The sequence below is a fragment of the Neodiprion lecontei genome, chromosome 2 (assembly GCF_021901455.1).
Source record: "Neodiprion lecontei isolate iyNeoLeco1 chromosome 2, iyNeoLeco1.1, whole genome shotgun sequence".
In the NCBI taxonomy this organism is placed as follows: Eukaryota; Metazoa; Arthropoda; class Insecta; order Hymenoptera; family Diprionidae; genus Neodiprion; species Neodiprion lecontei.
Genome location: NC_060261.1, coordinates 26268858 through 26291741, shown reverse-complemented (window position 1 = coordinate 26291741; position 22884 = coordinate 26268858). Strand labels below are relative to the sequence as shown.

Below are 22884 nucleotides of genomic sequence, written 5' to 3'. Positions count from 1 at the left end.
GCAAGTGTACACTCCCCACGAAAGTGTAGAAAGTGTAGCTAGCACGAACAAACCTAGTATCTAGTATCTGGAAATCATCGTGGAATGCTGTCAACGTCACAGGTGAGTGAAGTAATGCCATCTACAGTTCTGTAGCATCACCAATACATATGGACAAAATGTCGGCCCAGATAATGATTGTAAGCTCGCCTATCTCCACTTGCCACATAACCAACGTAATTAGACAACCTCCCGGAGGTTGCCCGAAGTTTTGCGACGTGAGTTTACTTTGAAATTGAGAGCTTGATTTTTGTCAGCCTCCGGTATAGGTAATGGAAGGTTTTGTCGTGAGATTATCGTAAGAAAAGCAATACTCAATATTACGTGGTTATATCGCTAAAATATTGCTGTACACCGTAGTAAAACCAACATTTATCAAGCCGCACAAATTTTGAGATCATGGCGGTACCCACGGCCGGTGTTGGTCAGTATTAATCGTGGTATTAACCACACGTATTTTCGTGATTCATTATTCATACTTGTACATTTTCAATGATCTCCCTGACCATTCTAGAGTCTCACGAACTATCCAATAATCATATTCCCACCTGAAACCAATTACTAATTCCACAATAATGAGTACTAGTCACCTGACAGATCACGTTTTTTCCCTGTCCCCTAATTGCATATCGTTCCTTAGTTCGTAAGTAACCATAGTCGAATGAAGAATATACATAATTTTGCATTTGCGTCTATTTGACGACCCCCTTTCTCATACTTTACCAGTTCAACCCGTCAAATTGTTTAGATCTGTCTTCTCTATGTGTCGTCGTAGTTGACGTATATCTCCGATGTCAAGAATCCACATCGTTGGTATCCACCAAAATGCATCAAACATCTTCCGCTCCATTACACATGTTTTCATTATTTTGTGGTCTTGTATCGTAAACTGCAAGCATTAGTGTTGTAACGTTACCTTTTAGTTGTTCCATATTTGGAAATAACCAAATGTCTTATTTCCTTGATCTTAATCACCGATTCTCCTTATACTTTTCTGATATGCTTTTTAATTTCAGACAAATGTTAGGTATTATCTGATATTTAAAATATGTTATTAACGACGTGCCTAACATTTTCATGTATTTTTGAGCTATAGAAAACGTAGTGGCACACAGTGGCCTTCCGTCCAGTTTTATTTTTTATGGATATGTTTGTTTTTGTATGAAACTAGATCAGAGTATAGGAAATGGCATGACCTAGTTCCCAGTATGCTTGACTAATTAAATTTTAATTGCATTACAATTTTGCACAATTATTTATCTAGCAACTAAGCTACAAATGCTACAATCTGTACCCACGTCATTTACCATCGACGATATCGTTTTCATTTATACAACATTGTCAATTCAACTGGTGGAGAATAATGTATAAAAATTTCTATATAATAAAAGTTGTCTAACTTTTAAATTATTCTAAGTTTCGTTTGTTTTAATTGTAATATAAGGCGGTAATTTGTACAGAGTTGTAAATGAAAAGCTCAATTGATCATGTAGAAACTAAAATAGTACAAACCATTAGAGCCTGTATATAACTGATTATCTTTCAGGATTAATTACTTGCAAATGACGCTATCAAATTCAGTAAAATTTATATATAGAACTAAATGTATCTTACTTAAACTTCTTCCAAAATTTTTAAGTCATTGTCTTATAAACGACTAAACATCCAATGATCTTGCAGACGCATTTCTTGTATCATCTACTTAAAAATCAATACAAATAAAAATCTCAAATGTTTTAAATGGTGCAATTGAAGTTAATCAATGTGAGTGTAATAAACACAATCGCCCCTAAGGGGCCTGAAGTTTCGAGGATTTATTAAAACAAATATACAACCAACTTTTCGACACCAACTTGCTTGACCAACTTTTAGAAAAATTATATCACATATTTTTCTATGTGTACTAATTTTGGAAAAAATTGTCTTACTAACTGAAGAAGTTTTGTAAAACAATTACCCTTGTATAAGCCCAGTATTATATACGTTATGAAAATGGTCAGAAATTGAGAAAATTTCATTTCGACACAAAAGAGTTTGAAAACTGGAAATTTAAATTACACCGAAAAAATCGATCAATCACGATCATCAACAGTTTCAGAAAGATAAAGTTTGAAGTTTAAAGTCAGAAGCTTAGAATTTTGTAAGACAACTTTAGAGTTGCTCGGTAACTAGAGCCAGTAATTTATCTTTAATGAACCATAGAGAATTCATTTTTTCATGAACAAAATGAACTATGTATGTATCATTTGAGATAAATAAATTTTACCATATGTTTTCTCCCTTATGTTGCAGCACAGCGAGTTATCTATAGTTAACCTTGTAACATGTCTTGCCGGATTATTAAGTAACTAAAACATCCGACAGCGTTGGTTAATAAGGTAAACAATAGGTATCTCGTTACTCTGCAACGTAAGCAACACAATGCTGAGTACGCTTTTGGTGGTGAAAAAACTATGGAGTTAGCAATTAGGTTATTCTAACTGACATTTGCTACATATTTCTATGTGAAAAATACGATTTCACTGAAATTCACCTCGATTAACTTTACTTGCATGTTTTTTACATGTTAAAAAAATAGCTATATTGTAACTTGAGAATTTCAAAAATACGATGTACAATGTGCTCTGACAATAGTGCCGCTTCCCCTATTTTGAGCTCGAGTGCTTCCCTCACTCATGGCCAAGCTCTTCGACTTTTACAAAAGTACCCTATGCTAAGTGCTTTGTGACAGTATTGAAAGAGAGTGATTGAAATGTTTTTGTCACTGCTTCACATCGAGAGTGAGGGTACTGCTTTTTTTCGCAAATTTATTCCCTATCACCGGTATTATTGAAACAGCAAGCTGTACTTGTTTCACAACTGCAGTGACTACATTTTTCTATAACTGAAAGTTAATGATTCACATTTGACCCTAGTCTTGTTATGTTGACTTAACACCAATTTCAACCCGATCTCGTTGTTCATAATTTTAGCTTCCAACTGTTTTTCTAATAAAACGATATACAACTTTGCGTAGTGTTACTGGAAATTCTTAAATATTCCCATGAAGATTTGTGAATATGTAGTGATGCTAAGATTTATTAATCCTCAGTTACATAAACACCAATAAGAGGATGTAAATATCTTACTGTGTAATGATTTACTGTAAATGTGAATTTGTCAGCCTCAACGAGCTATCGCCTTATGTTTCAGTTGTCCCTAGAAATTTCCGCTTACTCGAGGAGCTAGAACAAGGGCAAAAAGGTGTTGGCGATGGAACTATTAGTTGGGGTTTAGAGAACGACGATGATATGACCTTAACACATTGGACTGGAATGATAATTGGACCACCAAGAGTGAGTGGACATTGATTAGTGATAATTTGTTAGTTAACGGGAGAACATTTTTGAAACAAAAAACTCTGTGACTGATAATAAGAATTTACCTGCAGGATAATAGATATGTTACAATCCAATAAGTTGCGGTATTAAAAGCCAACCATACCTGCTTCTTTTCGCAATTGTAGATCAAATAGCAAATGGCATTTTACACCAAACGAGATGGCAGCTAAAACAGCTCAAGTATAATTTCACTTCCAACTAAATTCCAATAACTGATAATTTAAACTACGAAAATCTCTTGCATGTGCGCATACAGTAATGTTCCGTAATAGTCAACCCCTCAACAGTCAACTCACACTTCTTCTCACAGGTCCCCGAAATCGGCCACTAATGCTCTCCTTCCATAGTACGCTTATAAAAATATGCGCACAACTGAATTTCGTAGCAGTCAAGTGTATGGCAGTTACAAAACTTAAAAAATAATAACGTAACCTACAAGAAGTAATCAAATTAATACAGGTGCTGCATAACCTGAAACAAATCATGAATGTTCACTTCTTTCAAGTTTTGAATCTGCCTGAAAAAAAAAATTCACAGATATCAAATTTAGTTGATAAGTATGTTCCTAAAGTTACTATTAGGCCATACTCTTCCCCTAAGTGGTTCTCTGTCAAACTTATTAATTTGCTTGGAGAGAAACAGAAGTATTACAGGCTGTATAAGATGTTTGATTCCCAATATTATTAAAAGTTATTTAAAGAAAAGCGATCCTTGCGTAAGATGATATGTGCTCATGATGAAAATATTCACATCCGTAACATCGAGGATGAGAATGAACAGAGAATGACTCTGCTGTTGGTGACCTTTAGTATTTTTTTCATTCTTATCAACTCGATTGATAACAGTCAGTCCTTGCCCTCCTTAATGTGTTATGGTACTGAAGTTGCCAAAGAGGGGCATGAAATTGTCGAGCTATTCGAGAATTTCATGCTAAAAAGTTTGGTAATGTGTATTTTATAAGTAATCTCTCATCTACAAATTGTAATTTTTATCATCCTAATTGTTTCAATACTCTCCAGTTTAATGAATGTGAGGTGTTAAAGACTATTTCTGACGTAAATGGAACTTCCTGTGCGGGCCTAGATGGGGTTCACCCATTATTAGTCGAAAGGTGTGCATCTTTATTTATCCCTATCCTAATACGAGTTTTTAACTTGTCTTTGGTGCTTGGGTTTTTTCTAGTCTGTTGGATGCAGTGCTTTGTCACGCCACTGTTCAGAGGGAGAATCGCTAACAATTATCGGCCTATTAGTAAATGTAATATATTCTGTAAGCTATTCGATAATTTAGTTTAGAGTTACAATCATTTACGCCGTTTTTCCGTAAATTTATTATGCCTGAGTAGCTTGGATTTTCGTCCGGGCGTTCCACAGCAATAAATCTTGGTATCCACACTGACTACATTACCTTCAGTTTATATGATGGTAATACAGTTGACTCTGGTTACACTGACCTCACCACCACTTTTGATGTTTTGAACAAGGAATTACTTCTGAGGAAGCTTGCAGCTTGCAGTATAGCAGGGTCGTTTCTCCACTGGGTCGAATAATTTCTTAGTGATAGGGTTCAGTTTGCTAAAGTTTTAAACTTTACATCCTCAGCTATTCTGGTTACTTCTGGAGTAGGGCAACGTACACACCTGGGTCCTCTGTTATTCCTTATCTACAGTGATATTAACCTGATTTTTAAGTCTGTCAAATTCCCATACTTTGCTGATGAGGGCAAGATTCTTAGGGTCATTGCAAATCCTAACGACAGGATTCTCATGCAGGAACTAAACCGCATGTTCTATTGGTTTGGCCGTAATGGGTTAATTTGCAATGTTGATAAATGTTTTGTCTTACATTTGGCAAACACTTGTCAACTTCTGACATAAGCTATTATAAACTCGGCAATTCGACTTTGAAGCAGGTGAAAGAAGCGAAGGACCTGGGGGTTTACTTTGACAGTAGAATGACATTTAATAAATATCTTGACTACGTTGTCTCCAAATCTGTTAGGAAGATCAACATCGTCAAGCGATTATTTGTATTGGTCAAAAATGATATTACCTTCCTTACCCTATAGTATTTGTTCATCTTTCCCGGTTTGTTTTATTGTCGAGTTATCTGGAGACCCTTGGCCTGCACTGTTATCAATAAACATGAGAAACTAAATCATTATTTTTGTGATTTGTGGCCTATAGGATCGGGAAGTACCATGCATTTTTGAGATCATGACTATAGTAACACTGTATTTTTTGTTTTCAAAATTTTGAATAATAATATTGATTGTAGCGAAGTATTACGTAAGTTCTGTTTCTTCGTTCTAAATCGTCTATTGCGACACAACAATTTGTATTTCTACTCTAATTACAATCATGATTCTCGCTTGTCTATTTATACGCTTTCTTTGCTGCGTACAATAATGTTGATTGGCTGGAGGTAATTCTACTTTGTTTCCCTCTCTCATCAATCCCAGAAACTGTTTTTGTATAAGTAATGATTGCAAATGTATTATTTTTTTGTTTATTATTTTCAGTTTTCTCTTCCATATACCACCACATAACTGTTTTTGTTTCCGTTTTGTACTAATGTAAAAGGGTGCTGCTGTCTGAATCGAACAGTATTTATTCCGAGAGTACAATAAAAAGTTATCATAGGACTAAATAATTTTTTAACGTAAAGTCGTACTTATGCGAGCACTTTGTAATTGAAAATCAGCATGTGGTTGTATATATTGGGTCAAACTGAATTACTATTCTTTCGCCCAATCAGCAGCTTTCAAAATTCGTAAATTAAATTTACGCTGGTAATATCGTTTTTAATAACTGCAAGAATGCTTAAATTACAAATGTGATTATGCATGCAGTCCCAATTTCCATGTATCCAGATGATTTCTTGACTGCAGCTACGCCTTCTTTGGGTGATACATCTTTGTTTTCATCAGTCTCATTCTCCTTATATTCTTCCACGTTTATCTCTTCGGCAGCCATGTCATCAGTAATTTCCCCCAACATGCTGTTTATAATTTTGGTGTCAGTTGAACATGGCCATCCTGGCTCTGCTGCATCTTCATTTAGCCATGTGTGTTCTCGATAGAATATTCTTCGTAATCTCAGACCATGTTTGGCATACTCATATGAGTTCCTCACCGTCAAATAAGGCAGAATTATCTGAAGAATCTCTTTTATCAGTAAGGTAGGAAAACATCTCTATACCACTCTGGGAAAAGATCTCGGTCCATCCAGGTATTTTTGTGACCGTTTGAAATAAAGAGAAACTTTGTGGGATCCACTTGCATTGGCACACACCATTATAATAACACGATCCTATATCACCTTACACCTTGGAGCAGATATCTCAAATTGTCCTGCCAATGTCTAAGGTGGTACGGTTTTCCACAAGAGACCAGTCTCATCTGCGTTGTAGACGTGATCAAGACAATACTCGTTTTTTAATATAAATGTACAAAAGACTCAATAAGCTCCTGAGTGCTAGCAGAATCAGCTGATAGGTGTTCCCCTTGCATCGTGAAACTACGAATGTCATGATGTTTGTTAAAGCGATCAAGCCAACCGTTATTTATCTTCAACTTATATTCTGCGCCAAAAATTTGTTGGTGGTATATTAAAGCTTTTTCAGTTAGAATCTCCTATAAGACAGATTGGCCTAAGGTTCTCTGTTGCACGAACCATTCGTAATTTGCTTTTTCGAAACCACTATTTTCGAAGTTTGAGATTTTCTTCTTCGTTATACGTCCATGCTGCTCTTGAAGGAAGCGGTGCTGGTGATTTATGTTTTTTCTAGTTTTTTTTATTTTTGTCACAATCAATCTTTTGATACCATAATCACGCGCTATCTTATGGCCCGACTTACCAGTATTCAACCAATTAATAATTTTTCTTGCTCATCCATGGTCAGCCTTCTTCTTTTCCTTTGTTTCCAAAAATTATTGGCTATATTGGGATTAAAGGACCTCCGTATGAAGTTTTTCGAGAGTTTTTTAATAAACTGGAACTGCAATTGTAACAGACAGTGGAAAAATATGTATTCAAAGTTATTCAGTATTAATACAAGTGTTCAACTGGGTTGAGTGAAAAATATAGAAACTAGAAGTGTGTTCTCATATAGATGTGTAAAATGTGGCGTGATCTTTGCATGAAAATTTCATTCTTTTTCAAGGACTCATAGTTCGAGAAAAAGTAATAAAGTGAGATTGCATTGGATAAGGTTCATTTTTCCTGCAGACTGTAATATACTTTTGATATTTCCCAAATACCTCCGACGGAGCCACAGTTTGGTATAATAGCAAAATATACAAATTAATCAACTTACTTTCAATTATTTATATTCTTCCACGATCATACTTTTTTATTTCCATTTGACCACTCGCTGCAGTGGGTATGTAAATATGGATGTGTATATGTTCGGCGTGACTTGGCGTTTGGTTTCTGTAGTCAGTGGCGCGTCGGGGGCTTACTAGACTGTGTGTATGTGAGAGTTTCGACTATTGGGGTGGATATGCAAACTATTGAGGGGCTTGAAGGCCCCAATGAGTTGACTATTGTGAGGCATTACTGTGTAGCAAAATGGAATAAATACGGTTGGTTACTTGTGGAAAAAAAACGCAAATCCTCTAAATAACAATTAACGGTTCTTTGTATAAGCACAATATTGAAACTTGTTGGCACGTGTGCATATAATACATAGGGTAAACTACCTATGCCAGTATGGATGTACACGGCTGTCTGTTTGGCTTGATGTACACATGATATATCTTATTCGCAAAATAAACTTTATTACACAGTGAAGACTAAAATATGCGTAGGTATTGCATCGTGTGTACTCCACTTGCCAACAAGTGCCAATGTTGTGCTTATGCGACAAACTATTAATTGTAAGTTAAGATGCACATGAAAAACAAATTCAGAACCAGGTGATGAAAAATACACGTCAATGTGATAAGAATGGTCAGGTGGTATAGTGGGCTAAGTCTGCAGCGAAGCCAACATAAATGCCAGGTTTGATTCTCGTTTTTTGAATTTTTCTAGTTGGCCAAAATTTTTGAATTTACCACCTACATATATGAATAACGTGATAATTTCATAACTGTTAGTACTTTTCGAAAATTTGTTTCTTGGATAAATTTCAGAATACATTGGAATTAAACAAGTTAAATTTTTGGCAATTGTTGACTATATTCTCATGTTGAGTGGAAATTTTTTTTATGCTAAAGTTATAATCCAGCGGTATTCAATTATACCATATTATTATACTTTATGTATGAAGTTGTAACAATACAGCTTCGACTGACATATTACTGACAATTAATCACTCATTAATCTGTCCATGTGAAGGTGAATCAAAACTTATGCATTGGTCAATTTTTTAAAGGGCAATACTTCTCTCACAGAATGAGCTAAAAAATGTTTAAAACAAAAAAAGAGATAATGGAAATCACAAAGCAAATTCATGTTGAAATCAACACGAATTGCGACAGTGAAAATACCTAGGTAAAAACCTAGGTAAGAGAGATGTATTAATTAATACGAATTTTTTTTCTCGTCATGTTAATGTCTGAATTCATGAGACACCATTGCGCTTAATTGTTTACAGCTCATTGGCAAGTAAATCAATATTCACAATCACGTTTTAAAAAGAACTTTTTTTCTTTTTTTTTTCCTGATGCTATATTCTGGTATTAATGAACTTTAATTCTTGGCAAATGCACTCATACTGGATAGGCAAATTTCTATGAACATATATATTGCTTAGAAGAAATGAATAGCCAACTCAAAGCATTGTTTTAAACGTGAATGATAAGGTACTATGATAGGGTTAAAAATTTGGGTTTCTTATTTCAAAGTATATCACTTAAGCTGTTATTTGAGTTAAATAAAAATACTTTTGGCTCTACTGTGGATGCTGTGTTCTCTAAATTTGAATAACTACATAAATTTCTCGTGTTTCACCAAAATTCTTTTTATGGCTTATTCTATCAAAAACTGCTGAAGAAATATCAATTTTTAGAAATTAGTAAGCTTGATAGAGCCATCCACTCCTTCGAAGTCATTCTAACATGTCAAATTTAATGTCAATCTTGTAAAGTGAAAAATGTATTCGTATCATGGCGTTGTCAAATATGAAAAAACAAAATATTTCTTAGTTTTAAGATGGATTAAATCTGAGCTGCATTACCAAAAAGTTTAATTGCAAATTTAACCTCAAAATTTAAATTAAAACCAAAAAACAACTTTTGTAATTGAGCAACCAACAATGAGAAAGTAAATACAGAATGTTTGCATAAGCTCATGGCATGGAATCTAGAAAATACCCTTAGCAAATTGTGTATAAGACTTGCTGTACATACAAAAGGTATTTTATAACTCGCTTAGCTTTCAGAACATTATGAGAATCTAGATATGAAAGTACAAGAGTTACGACCAGTTAAAAGTCGTTGAAGATTTACAAAATTAATATCGAATTCAGAAAGGTATCGCACCCACCCTAAAGGTGTATATTTTTTATAAATTTAACCTTCAGAGAGCTGGTCTGGCTCTTTTTGGAGTCAGCAGTTAATGAGGAAACTGTAGTAAATATGCCTAAATCATACCTCTTAAAAAATATCGAACTTCAAGGGAAAAATTTCAGCTCTCTAAAGGTTAATACACCCAATAGTAAATATCATGAAAGGTGGAGTAAAACTACAACCGTAGTACGCAAATTTTAATCCAACTCGCAAGCCTGATCCGCAATATACATTTTAAAAATAATACTCCACTCTTCTGCACCACACAGTGGTGATCCCCTTTAAATAATGGTCATAGATACAAAAGTGAATTGCAACATTCTTTTTTTCAGACACCTTATGAAAATAGAATGTATAGTTTAAAAATTGACTGTGGTCAAAGATATCCGGACGATGCGCCTACTGTAAGATTCTTAAGTCGAATCAACATGAATTGTATTAACAGTACTACTGGTGCAGTAAGTAATCATTCTCAAACTACCCACATACTTTTAGAATTTAGAAATCGTACTCTGGTTGTTGGATGGGTTTCAAAGTAATGCACTCACAATCAGAGTAGAGACCAATGAAGCTCTCTCGATTCGTTGGTGTTCAGTATTTTTACGATAATTTCATTGATTTAGAACAAGAGTGTTTTATGTTTTCGCTTGAAATATGTACTTCAACTTTGACATATCGAATAATAAAACAGTGGTTACTTTGTTTCACTACCATCGTCTTTTCTTACAAAGTAGCACAAATAAATAACTAAACTGCTTGTTACTTTATTGTGATTCTGAAGTACTAAAAATGAAGATTTGAAATTTTTACACATACAAGTAAAGTTTGTTTTTGTATGCGTACTGATGTATTTTCAGTTTTCCAGCTTAGTATAAACATTGCAATTTGAGAATTTTTAAGATATGTATAATAATTCTAAAATATGTTTCATACTGAAACATTAAACGAGCATTTTTTACTGAATTTAATTACACTATCAAACACTACTTTATTTCACTCAAATTATCTTAACTTTTTATTATGTTAACATCAGTTTTCTAACCACAGAAGGATGTAATATTCATTAACTATTCAAATTGACAATGACATTTTGACTCCCGAGAACACCTTTTACAAAGTTTTTCTAGTCAAATTTTATCTAGTTTTCATTAAATATTGATACAACTTTAGAAAACTACAAAATGCAAGTTTTTCTCAGTTTTTAGTTCAAACATCGATGAAATTGCAAACAAATTCTATTTTTGAGACTGATTGTGAGTTCAATATGTTTCATATTTAAAGTAGGAAACATTGTGACTATATTGTATTTCTAATAATTGCTTGAAAAAAATCTTTCTTTTTTTTTTTTCTTTTGTACATACTTTCGAAAAATATACCTTGGCTGGAAATTTTTTAGTATTGGAAACCAAGAAATGAAATTTTGGATCTGGGATCACATTCCTCAGCTTAGAAGAATAAGCATTTGTCACATTTTACAAGCCATTGTTATCGCTAAACCAGTTTCAAATTCGTATTTCTGTCACAATTAAGTTGAAAAATATAATATTTGGTAGATCTTTTTGCATATTATTAAAGGAAGTTGAAAAAATCAGCCTGTTATAGGATATAGGCATGAATTGATGTAACATTTGGTAGGAAACGACCTTGATAATTTGCGGTATTCGTAAACTGACAACTACTTTGCGACGTGAAAGAAAATGGTAGCTGGAGCAAGTCAAATAAAATTATTCATTTAGTTCGTGAAATTGACTCGTGCATATGTATCGATGCATATAGCATAAAAACTCGCCTGAATTTTACCGTGGATCGCCTCTGCTCGATAAATGTCAAAGATTGGAAGTATATTTATATGGTTTTAAGTTCAAACACTTCAAATGCTACATGATTGATAATGTATCTGAAGTTCCAGTCGATCAAGTTTGATGGAAAATTCAAATTGATGCTAACACTGCCATTAGATGATAAATTTATGAATGGTGAATGTCTGAGCGAAAGTAACCTGGGTTGCTATTTGAAAGTGCAAAATGGTGAAATATTGCATTGAAAATTGCATTGATTTGTTGTTGTATTATTCAAATTCATTTGGATCAAGCTTGATCGACCTAAACTTCAGACACGTGATTTATATTACCTCTTTAAATAAGATGACACATGTTTTGTCATTACCAAAAATCTTTAACTCGAAATTTTATGAAATTCAAATATTATTGTGACAGGTTGATAATCGCAGTGTACCAGTACTTGCAAAGTGGCAACGAGAATACACAATCAAGACTGTACTACAAGAACTTCGACGTCTTATGACACTTAAGGAAAACATGAAACTTTCTCAACCACCGGAAGGCAGTACCTTTTAGCTTAACCAAGCGCATGCTGTTGTCTCTCCCTTTACCGGTAGTACAAGGCAGGCCTTATTAAGTTATAAAAGAGCCCTGCTCTTGGTAATCCCTGGTGAAGTTTATTCAAATGGTACATATTTGCTTGTAAAGATGATATCAGATTCGGATCTTTTTTTTTTTTTTTAAATTTAAATTTAAACTAAGTAATATTAGTAATTATAATACTAATCTTAATAATGATGATGGTAGCAGTTATTGTTTTTAGCCATCGAATAAACCTTATCAATCAGACTTGTATGGTATTTCTTTATATTTGTAGGCGGTAAGTAGCCGGGTTGTATTATTGTTTCCATAACAATTTTATTGTCTTCTCGTCGCCGTTACAATTCTTTATATTTCCTTCCGCAAAGAGGAAAACATAGTTTACTTTTTCGAAACATTAGAGATCATTGCGGTTTCATGTTCAGACCATAAACAATAAGTAATATATGACAATTTGATAAATGAATATTGACAAACTATGGTTATTTGATAACAATTAGGTACAGCTACAAGATTTAATTTTAACCGAACAAAGAGTGAATATTTGCAACCTAAATTGCACATTTATCTACTTTACAAGATGAATCTATAGTTATTGATTTAACTAGCTAATCTTCGATAGAGTAACAAATGATAGTTTAACTATAATCACAAAAATTGAAAATCAGCACTCTAAAGTAATAATAAAAGAATATAATTGGTAGAGGAAGAAGCCTTTTTAGTAGTTGAGTTTCCTTTTTTTTGTATGTGAATTGCACCATAATGTACCTTTCACATTCTCACGTAAGTTTGCACTTTTTTAAGGCTTATTTTCATCTTTAGTGAATCAGATAATCGAAGTATTTCTCGTTGTACATTCAAATGAACAAATTTCGGTGTAAAGTACTTCTTAGTATTGAATCTTGGTTTTTGGTTTTTTTTAAAATGAAACTTGACTATGTTTCACAAGTTTCTATCTTGCGATAAGTGAATAATTTTGTTTTGTAACAATTTATTTTCAATGCATTATTTGTAATGGACCTCGAACATCAAATTTCATTACAGTGGATTTATTTCATACGTGGTTCGTTTGACTACGAATACAAGTTTTATATATTTATGTTGCTCAATGAAAAGAAACTACGTTTACAATAATAATTCACGTTTTAGTCACATATTACTGGTTTTACTATTTTCGAATATCCGATGATAAAAAGGTAGTTGGTAATCGCTGCTCCTAACTTTAAATATCTCGACATTATCGTTTTACAGCAGTTAGGAAAGTACTTAAGGTGAATGTACTAGTGATCGGCCACTAGTTTTCTTTTGTTTTATCTCCTGCTAGAATTGGGTGTACATTTCTTTAACCAGAAAAGTTGTTGATTAAACCGAAACTTATCCATTTCATCCATACTTATCATCTTGTTTTGAAAAATTTTCGTAACCACATATTTTTATAACTAATTACGTACAATGTTTTATTAGTTTACATCTATACTTCCATGACATAATTACTTTTTCAATGAGTTGACAGGTAATAAATTTCCATAACGAAATAGCTGTGACCAACCATTAATAGTGGTTAACCACTGAGTGATCATTTACTGAGCCTACTTTTTAAAGTAGCCGACCACTATAGCACATTCCCTCCATATCGGGGGGATTTCAAAAAATCCGAGTGCAGAGAATCCGTGTCAGTCGAAATTGATGAAAATGTATGCATTGAATCACTTGATACCAAAAATCATTGTAAGAAAACACTATATGTACATAAATGTCTTCATCCTTCATCAAAATACATTTAAATAACATACTACTGATACGCATAATTGAAACTTGATATAACATTCGGAGTGATATATAAGCAGTGAATACTGTCTACTTTTGACACTCAACTATACCTGTGCTACTGAACGCTGCTGCTGCTGCGTAATTGCAAGCGAAGGAGTGGCAACTGCTATCTAATATATTTTACAAATTTATTTATTACTCATTCTTTTACATAAACTACTTTTTTTAGACATTGGTAACTTCGACATGCAAAGAATTGTTTTGGTTATTCCAAATCATGATTTTGTTGATCATGGTTATTTTAAGATGGTTTATTCGCAGCGTGCAGCCTGGTAAGAGACTTTGTAGACTGTCAAACCAAGTTTACTTGATTACATAAGCATAAACTTGGGATTCAGAAGACTACTAGTTCTACGTCTTGCCTCGTCGAGAGCTCTGCAATTCATCAAACTAATTTGAACTAGTCTAATAATTTATTACAGTTTACTAATTTGTATATTTTGACTTAGTTAAGATTTTGGAACACGCGAAGATTATTTTCATCCATTATACTATACACATTGAATCAGTGTGTAAAAAAGCTTACTTGCAAGAGTTTCAAGCTACTCAAATTTCTTAATTATTCAAATATTCATCATGTAGTATTGATAATAACACCAAATTAAGTTTTCGATTAAAGTTTATCCATCAAAACTTCAAGTAAATCTTGTTATTAAATCAGGCACTATGAAATAAAAAATTTTGAATAAGAAACATCACATCGCACAATACTTGATAGTAGAAAGCTAATCAACATCAAACGTAAGAATAATCTTTCATCTTGTGAACTGGTACTTCGAGGTGACTAACATTTAACTGAATGAAATTCAACATACGTGAAGATTTGTTTTTGCATCTGTATTAAGTACTATAATTTTACAGAAAGACTTAATTTTAAATTCTGAAAACTTGAAAATTTAAAACCTTGGTAATGGGAAATCTGCCGGGGGCGTGGCTTCTCCTTGCGGCAGAAGCAGTAACTATTCTAAAACGCATTTTTAAATCAGCTTTCGTGTTCTTATGTGAAAGCGTGTATTTATTTACAGTTATTAAACTCGAATTTTAAAAAAAAATTCAATAAAATATGAAAATTTCAATACAAGAAATTTGTGAGTTTGCAAATACTCAGCCTAGTCATAAAAATTTTATTGGTGGTGAAGATATACTTGATGCGGGACATCTAATGAAATGTGGCCTACAGCAATCAGATACTAGTTGTGATAATGAGTATAAAATAATTGCATTCTGTCTCCAAACTTCTCGTTTAAAAGATCCACCGCATGAAATTGTGGGTGCAATATCGCAACATTGGCTGCAATGAAAAATAAAATTTAATGTTTATTGTTTTTTATTTTTTCTGACAAATATTACACTACAAAAAATTTCATTTCATATTGATGATAAACAAATAATTATAAAATGAAATTCTATAGGTAATTACTTACATGTTGGTATGAAGTCATTTTTGGTGAAATGTAATGAAAACACTTTTTTTGACTGTGTAACCTCATTCACAATTTTCAATGCTTTTATCCAAGCTAATCGACGATCAATTACTTCATCTTTACCAAATTTATTTTTGATTACTACAAAACTAGAATTTGCCGAAGGAAAAGTGTAAAATCGAACTGTATTGTTCTTACTAGACTTGCTATTACACCCATACACGCAGCAGAAAGTTTTATTTTTATTTTCTCGTGGTGGAAACTCCATGATTAAATTTTTTGATCAAATATTGAAATTTAAGATCTTTTTAAGTAATAACTAAGCTTATAGATAATAATTGATTACTTAATATTTAAAAAAAAGTTTAACACTTTTAAACTACATTTCTCACATATTATATTTGGTATCAGCAGTTTAAGCTTGACCTGCATAGAGTAGTTTATATTTGATCCGTCAGGTAGCGTATCTGAGTGGATGATTTCCCAAAAGCGATATTACAAAACAACCTTTGATGCACCATAAAGTTGTACGAAGAATTCTGTGGACAAATTCTACCATCATGGTCTAAGGGACCACTAGCCTGGAAATTACCAACGATATCAGGGTTAGTAACAATCAAGTTGTCTCGAAAAAGTAACTTTCAATCCAGTCAAGAGTGACTGATCAGAATTAATTATTGCATAGTAATTAAACGACAAGTACTATCACTCTCTTATTCACCTCATCAGATATAGACTTAGAAGAAAGATATAGCTTTCAATTAGATCGCTGCATTTGGAATTTCTTTGTTTCTTGAAAGTGATGAAAAATCTTGTAGTTCGGTATGTATCCGCAAGCGATACCAGCGCCTGGCTACGAATAGCAGAGATGAGTAGGGAAGTGGTGGCGGTAAATTATGAAAGAAATTATGGGCCTATATCTATAGCTGTTCCACTTCCACTGCTCCGTTGTCTCCCACCATGACGCCGATTGATAAGAGAGAGCAGTACTCTCGGTATATCTCTGTCCTCTATATGTAATTGTCTGTGCTTCTTATAGGAGCGCACAGTCTATCTTTATGGCCGTGTTCGTAAATTGACTGCCAGTACTAAAAATTCCCTAGGACAGAGACAGAGCTGTCCATGAACTCGGCAGCGCAAAAGAGATAAAAGATTGCTGACAGTACTGTCAGTCAATTTTCGAACACGGCCTACAAGTCTACGACACTGCCATAGACATATAAGAATAGACCGCGCGAGCTCGAAAGTAGCCCGTTAGTGAATGCGATAGCGGGACAGAAAGAGTAAGCTGCATATGGGCCCATCCTGCTATCTTTGTCTAATCGCATGCATGCGCGCTTAGCATTCTCTCGTAGTGTAGTATACTGGCATACACGACTCGCGTGTCCCGCGCATGCGCGATTAAACAAGGTTAGAGGTGGGCCTATATGCAGCTTTCTCATTCTACCGCGTTATCGCCTTCTCAGCCCGCTCACGCGGTCTATTCTTATGAGTCTATGGACACTGCCGCGCAGTCTATCTCTATAAATCTATGGTTTCGGAACGCACCCGCTATGGGTGCATACATACGTGATACATACACACACACGTCCATACATACATGGCGTGCATGGCTGAGGTCGCCTTAGGTATTCGCGGCTTGGTATGGCTTAGTACGTATTGTACATATCTACCGGAACAGGGATATAAACAGGAAGAAGAGTAGCAGTTTCTTGTGCGAATGAAGATCCGATTCAACCATGGCCATGAATGGGAATTTTTTCAAACTTTGTAACGTAATGGGACCTTATAGGAATCTTTTGTCATCAAGGTATTCATCATATACTATAAATAATTTTCATAACCTTCAAACCGCTGGTATAGTCAGAAATGGAAATAAGAAGTAAGCTATACGATTGATGTTGCTTTTCTAAGGTGCGTGGCGATTGGCTGATTTTTATTCTTATCTCGTCGTTCGTCTCATTGTGCCAGGGTCTTTACTTTTGCCAAGTTATAAAATGATACAATCATAACCATTATCGTAGTCAACACTTCATGTATCACACACCTATTCCTTCTGTTATTGGGTAGATTATTATTTTCATAATTAAACCATTTTTTTTTCCATGATACTCCTGTTTAGAAAATTCATTCGCAAAATAATGCTTAGCCAACGTCATCAATTTCAATAAACATTTTCATTAGCTGCAACACTGCATCGCATAGCATCATACGGAGAATCTACTCTGATTCTTTCAAACACATATTCGCACAGTAACTGGTTGAAGAGCGATTGTACACAAGTCACACATAAATCATGCTACAATGTCGCCTACCCTAATCAAGTCGAGATTAATATGTATTTTGAAACACTCTGAGGGCTACAGATATGGACAGTGAATTTCTTACCTCATCGAGAATGACCAAGAATAATTGATTATTTTTCCCAACTAATTGAGTATAATTGATTATTGCTTAAATTCGATTATTTTTTCTCACAATCGGTTTTTGTTTTTACCCCTGTGAACGACACAATGCAATATTAATTTATGTAGTTAAAGTATGAATTATTGTCATTGTCTTATTTACTAAGTACCTTCGTGGTATAGTACGTGAAAGGTAAAGGAATATTCAAAAGTTTTTTTACACCTGAAATTGAAAAATATTTGGAATGAAAGTGTAAATTATCAAAAAACTTTTCCGCTGTCATGATCGGCGTTCCGCACATGTTTTCCCCATCTTCTTCGACCACCTCTTGCCTGTACCTGCTAACTTTTCAACATTCCTTATAGTAACGTTATAGTCTCTATCCTCTTCTATTTCCATCCAGCTTTAAGCCACTAGCTATCTCCCTTACTCCACTAATCCCCACTAATCTAGATTTTCGTACCTTTCGTGCACTCGTACTCTGTGCCTCGAGTCTCTATTAATCCACCATTCATCAAGTACACTTCAATTCCAACCTTCGTCAAATCAACTTCTAGTCCAATGTCCGATAAATACACTTCTATTTTACTTCTATTTGTTTATTATTTTATTCTACTTTCAATAGTTTTAAGAATAGCAAACCAATTAATTAAATTCTCATTAACAGATTTTGTCATTATTATTTGCAGCTAATCTGTCTGTTGTATTTAGCAACAAATAATAACATAAATGTAATTTGAAGTCAAGACTAATTGCACAGGCACAGAACTCAAGTGAAATTACGATACCCAGGAAAATAATATTTTGAGGGTTCTCTAGATGTTAAAATATGCAAATTTATTGAAAACTCAACTTTTTATGTACGCGGTGCATATCATAACTGTCTCGCTTTCCTGAAAACATAGAATCAGGAAGTTGAAAGAGATCTGGTTGTAGAACCCTTGGTTTACTGTTTTAAGATTAATTTTAAATTGGCAGTAGATTAATTAATATAGCATAAATCAATTCAAACCTTGCGATCCTTTAGCAAATTTATGCGAGCACCAGAGTATTTCACTTCAGGGCAAATAGTGAAGTGTATTTCAACCAATTTAAATGCCTGTTCCCACAGCCTGTGCCTGTCAATTAGCGGAAATTATTTTATACGTAATTAATATCTGTAAGTTACATAATTCCTATACAGATAAGGCAGAAATTAATGACGTTTGCATAATGAATTGTCGAACTAAAATTCATTACTTTGCCGTTTTACAATAGCTTTGAAGGTGTTGAGTTTGCAAAATGTGCTTACTTTCAGCTGGGTGTGGTTCACGAAATCTTAGACAATCTTGAGGTTGTGCAATCATTAGTTTTAGCAAATCTCCATATAGTTTTAGTTTCTAATATCATTATAATAATGCACTTTTAGGGAAACTTGGAATTTTGCAAAATTGGATTGCCTGAAATTCAGTAAATTGTGATACAGTATTGGCATACTCATCGTGCAAACACTACTTTTTCAAAGTTATTCTGAAGTAGAAAAATAGCCATTCTGTGTTTATCGTTTCATTACTTTGACGTTATTAACTTCGATTTCATTCGTTCTTCATTCTGTCATTTTATCAAGTACATTTTTGTACCTAAATATCCCCAATACTTGAATCGTAGTGCTGGATCAATCCATTGCGTTTGTTGATTACCCTAGGATTACTAAAGTATAAGCGGGGACTAACTACTCATTAATAAAACTGGCATGACTGCAGTTGTCAATCTACTCTCCGTTATTCTTCCAGATTCATTTTGCCCAGCTATCAGCCAGTAGCAACGTTGAAGCACTCTTTAGAAGAGCGACTAGGATTATCACCGAAACCAAAACGTCCATTATCTGTATATTTCACTTTCATGCAACAACTGCGGCCTATGTTGAGGCAAAAGTATCCCGATCTCAAATCGCCGGAAATAGTAGCAATGATTGCAAAAGAATACAAAAAAATGGATCCTAGTCAAAAATCAAAATTGGAAGAAGAACGTAAAAACCTTTATAAGGAATACAGCAAAGCAATGATAAATTACGAAAATTCGATCACAGATGAACAGAAGGAACTGATTAAAAAAGCTAAACGCGATGAAGCAGAGAAAAAGCTCAAACGAATGGAAAGAAAATCACGATCACAGGTATAATTCATAGTTAAGAAGATGCTGTAGTCTAGGTGGCCAACTTGATTAGACCCGAAATCTACCGTTTACTATCCAGACTCTGTGCAATTTACCAATCTCAAATCTTTACCACAGAATTAAATGAAATATTTTTTGACATAGTTATGTATTTTTCTTTGCCTTGTCGCGATCGATAAGCCTAATAGCCGCGATCAACCGGGTGGCCATCCCTACTATAGTCAGTGTTTACCGACCAAGTGAAATGTCATTGATTTCAATTGTTATTAAATTCTATGCATTACAGATATGCAAATATTACAGCTAGCACAATACCATATGCAGTGCTAAATAAAATATTTGAAAACTTTCTCCTTTCATGCAAAAATACCGCATTATTGCTACATAAAAAAAAGAAAATTTCTGTATTTACGTGTGGCAATATCTATAAAATTCCACTAGCTGCAAATTTTTTGGATCAATGACACTTAAACTCTTGTAATTTCCAAGATTAATGCCATTCAATGTCGTCAGTAACGACTAACTATAGCACTGTGTTAAGGTAACTCTACCATCGGCTTTTGTTGAAAAGGATTTATTATGTAAGTCGTAAATAATAATACGATGTAAAATGAATTTAGGGAAGCCACGGAGAAAAATGTTTATACGATTTCAATTATCAGAAATAACTGCATAGTGATTTGACTCTGGTCGTCAAAGTTATGGAAGATGTGGCAATACGATACTGTTAACGTCATTGACTATTAATCGATTCGCACCGCTTCAGTTAAGAAAGTTAGGCTGTGTAACTATGATGTTGTCAAAAATACCTAGCCTTCGTGAACGCACATTCTTGGTTATTTTCAACTTTTTATTCGCTAATTTCTTTTCGAAAGAATCGCTAACCTCAAGTTCTTATACGACATATAAAGAGTATATATAATTTAGTTCCAAAATAGAACCGTCTCTGAGATTTTTATCAAATTGTGTAACCTACAATATTGTCTATGGCACACCGAATGACATTTGTGTTCTATTTTAACTTAGGTTGCACTTGCATTTTTAACACGAATGTTCTCTTAAATAATCATTTGCAAAAAAAAATAGTCTCATCTAATAATACCCCTCACCATTTTATTTGACATTCAAAGATTCAGAATTTTTGTATCACGTAAAATGGTAACGGACCTGATCAATTTTTTAAAAGGATTGTGAGTTTGTTATCCAAATTTTTCCCAATACTTCTCCTCAAAATCGACTGAAACATGTCCTGAAGTCTAGCAGCATAAATGACAAATCTCTTCTATATTTTGTAAAAAAAAATTGTCATTTCAGTCAAAACATATATAGATATAAACACATGTAAAACCTTTTTTGTGAACTTTCTGAAAGTAATTTTTTCTCGTTTCCAAAACAAATCAACCTTAATTTTAATGAAGAAATCGAAAGTCATGAAGACTTAATGGGCCGTGAAGTTTATGATGTTCAGTTTTGCTAAATCATTGACCAATGCTGTTCGATTTACCCTGTATATACCACAAAACGAAAAAGTCCGCCTCATTTATCAACACTATATTCTTTTCTTCTTCTGATACTTATTAATATCATGGTAATGTTTTATTCGGTGTCGTAGGACAGCCAGAAGAAATAAAGTCTTATTTTACATTTCGGCCCTTTGAGGAGGGCCCTTCTCAGAAGTGTAATATTTTTTTTACTTACAATCAAATTTAATTTTATACATTATAATATAAATCGCGATGAATAACTACAAAATCAATTCAACTGTACTGACATTAGACATACACAAAACCAAGAATAAAAATAAAAAAAATAATAACACGCTCTTCGAAAACAAATCATGTCCGGGAGAGAAAAGCCAGGTCGTCAACTACAATGACAACAAATTATGTAGATTTATGGGTCTTGTCAACCAACAACCAATGACTAGAAAGACAACAATTTTTTTGTTTGCAACTTCTTTACTGGAAGATTAGAAGACAATCACTTTTGTACACATAATCTCAAAGAAGTCATTGTTGAATATACCATGGATGTTACGTATTGAAACATTTTTGAAAGAAGTCAGATCTTGCAAGCGTTCAATGTGACATGGAATGTGTTAATTGTTAAGACTGCAAATGTTTCTGTTTAGTCGAATATCACTTTATTCTTATTCTATACATTTTTTCAGCAATTAAAAAGTTTGGGAATCCCAACAAGACCACCATCGGCCTATAGTTTATTTGCTCGTGCAGCAGCTGAAAAAAGAGGATCTATGAAGATTAGGGTAAGATCATATAAGTTTTCTAATGCATATTTTCTAATTGCTTCTCTAGTTTGAAAAATTATCAATCATAATTCTTGAAGAAATATTTAATCTTATTGAATCAATACTGAAATATCAAAGTTTAAAAAAAAAACCATCCAACCTCAACTTTGTCCTAGAAAAGTCCTGAAATAGTTTGATTCCTGCTGGAAAATTTGACATGATACAGTTTCGATTGAAAACTGCAATATTTCATCCGTAATACGCGACCTTCTTGTGGAAAATATAATTCATCAGGCCTCCAAAGTGTGTACATAATACCTACACATGTGTAAATTTCTTTTTTCAACACCTTACCAACTCACCTTATTCTTAAAAACTCAAAGGAAGACGAAATTAAGATCCTAGAAATTTTCAACTAATAGTCCTAGAAACTTCTGGAATACTCCTGGAATTTGAAGTCTCGATTGCAGTAGACACCCTGGTGGGTAGAAAAATATTATACAATCGAGTTA

General features: G+C 33.7%; 2 protein-coding genes and 1 long non-coding RNA gene across 10 annotated transcripts in view; 2 read left to right on the top strand and 1 right to left on the bottom strand.

Annotated features, from left to right (window-relative positions):
• The first annotated feature begins 208 nt into the window (after window positions 1-208).
• Window positions 209-12559, top strand: LOC107228174 (ubiquitin-conjugating enzyme E2 variant 2). The gene is made up of 4 exons (XM_015669550.2): window positions 209-463; window positions 3232-3374; window positions 10262-10387; window positions 12146-12559. Exons 1-4 carry the CDS (start codon window positions 439-441, stop codon window positions 12284-12286), a joined length of 435 nt encoding a protein of 144 aa, XP_015525036.1. The 5' UTR covers window positions 209-438; the 3' UTR covers window positions 12287-12559.
• Window positions 12560-12711: 152 nt separating this feature from the next.
• On the bottom strand, window positions 12712-16418 carry LOC124293059. Its single transcript, XR_006902966.1, has 3 exons — window positions 16286-16418; window positions 15565-16145; window positions 12712-15431 (listed from the first exon to the last, which is right to left on the bottom strand). It is a non-coding gene; the product is annotated as an uncharacterized LOC124293059 (long non-coding RNA).
• A 668-nt stretch (window positions 16419-17086) lies between these two features.
• Window positions 17087-22884, top strand: part of LOC107228170 (transcription factor A, mitochondrial) — a 150086-nt gene continuing 144288 nt past the window's right edge. For 7 of the 8 annotated variants that reach the window (XR_006902963.1, XR_006902962.1, XR_006902961.1 and 4 more), the window contains exons 1-3: window positions 17092-17374; window positions 19743-20124; window positions 22295-22390. Coding sequence is in view for 1 of the 8 variants with exons in the window: in XM_046732077.1 (XP_046588033.1) it covers window positions 17304-17374; window positions 19743-20124; window positions 22295-22390 (549 nt within the window). In the remaining 7 variants the exon portion in view is untranslated. Of the gene's footprint in view, window positions 17375-19742; window positions 20125-22294; window positions 22391-22755; window positions 22854-22884 lie in introns of all 8 variants that reach the window. The other variant, XR_006902965.1, reaches the window with a different exon arrangement.

What these genes read in the sequence shown, in the direction of transcription:
- LOC107228174 (XM_015669550.2), top strand. Translation starts at nt 439, where the DNA reads ATGGCGGTACCCACGGCCGGTGTTG. An exon ending in GGTACCCACGGCCGGTGTTG is followed by an intron (nt 464 to 3,231) that starts GTCAGTATTAAT and finishes CTTATGTTTCAG; the next exon opens with TTGTCCCTAGAAATTTCCGC. An exon ending in TTAACAGTACTACTGGTGCA is followed by an intron (nt 10,388 to 12,145) that starts GTAAGTAATCAT and finishes TTATTGTGACAG; the next exon opens with GTTGATAATCGCAGTGTACC.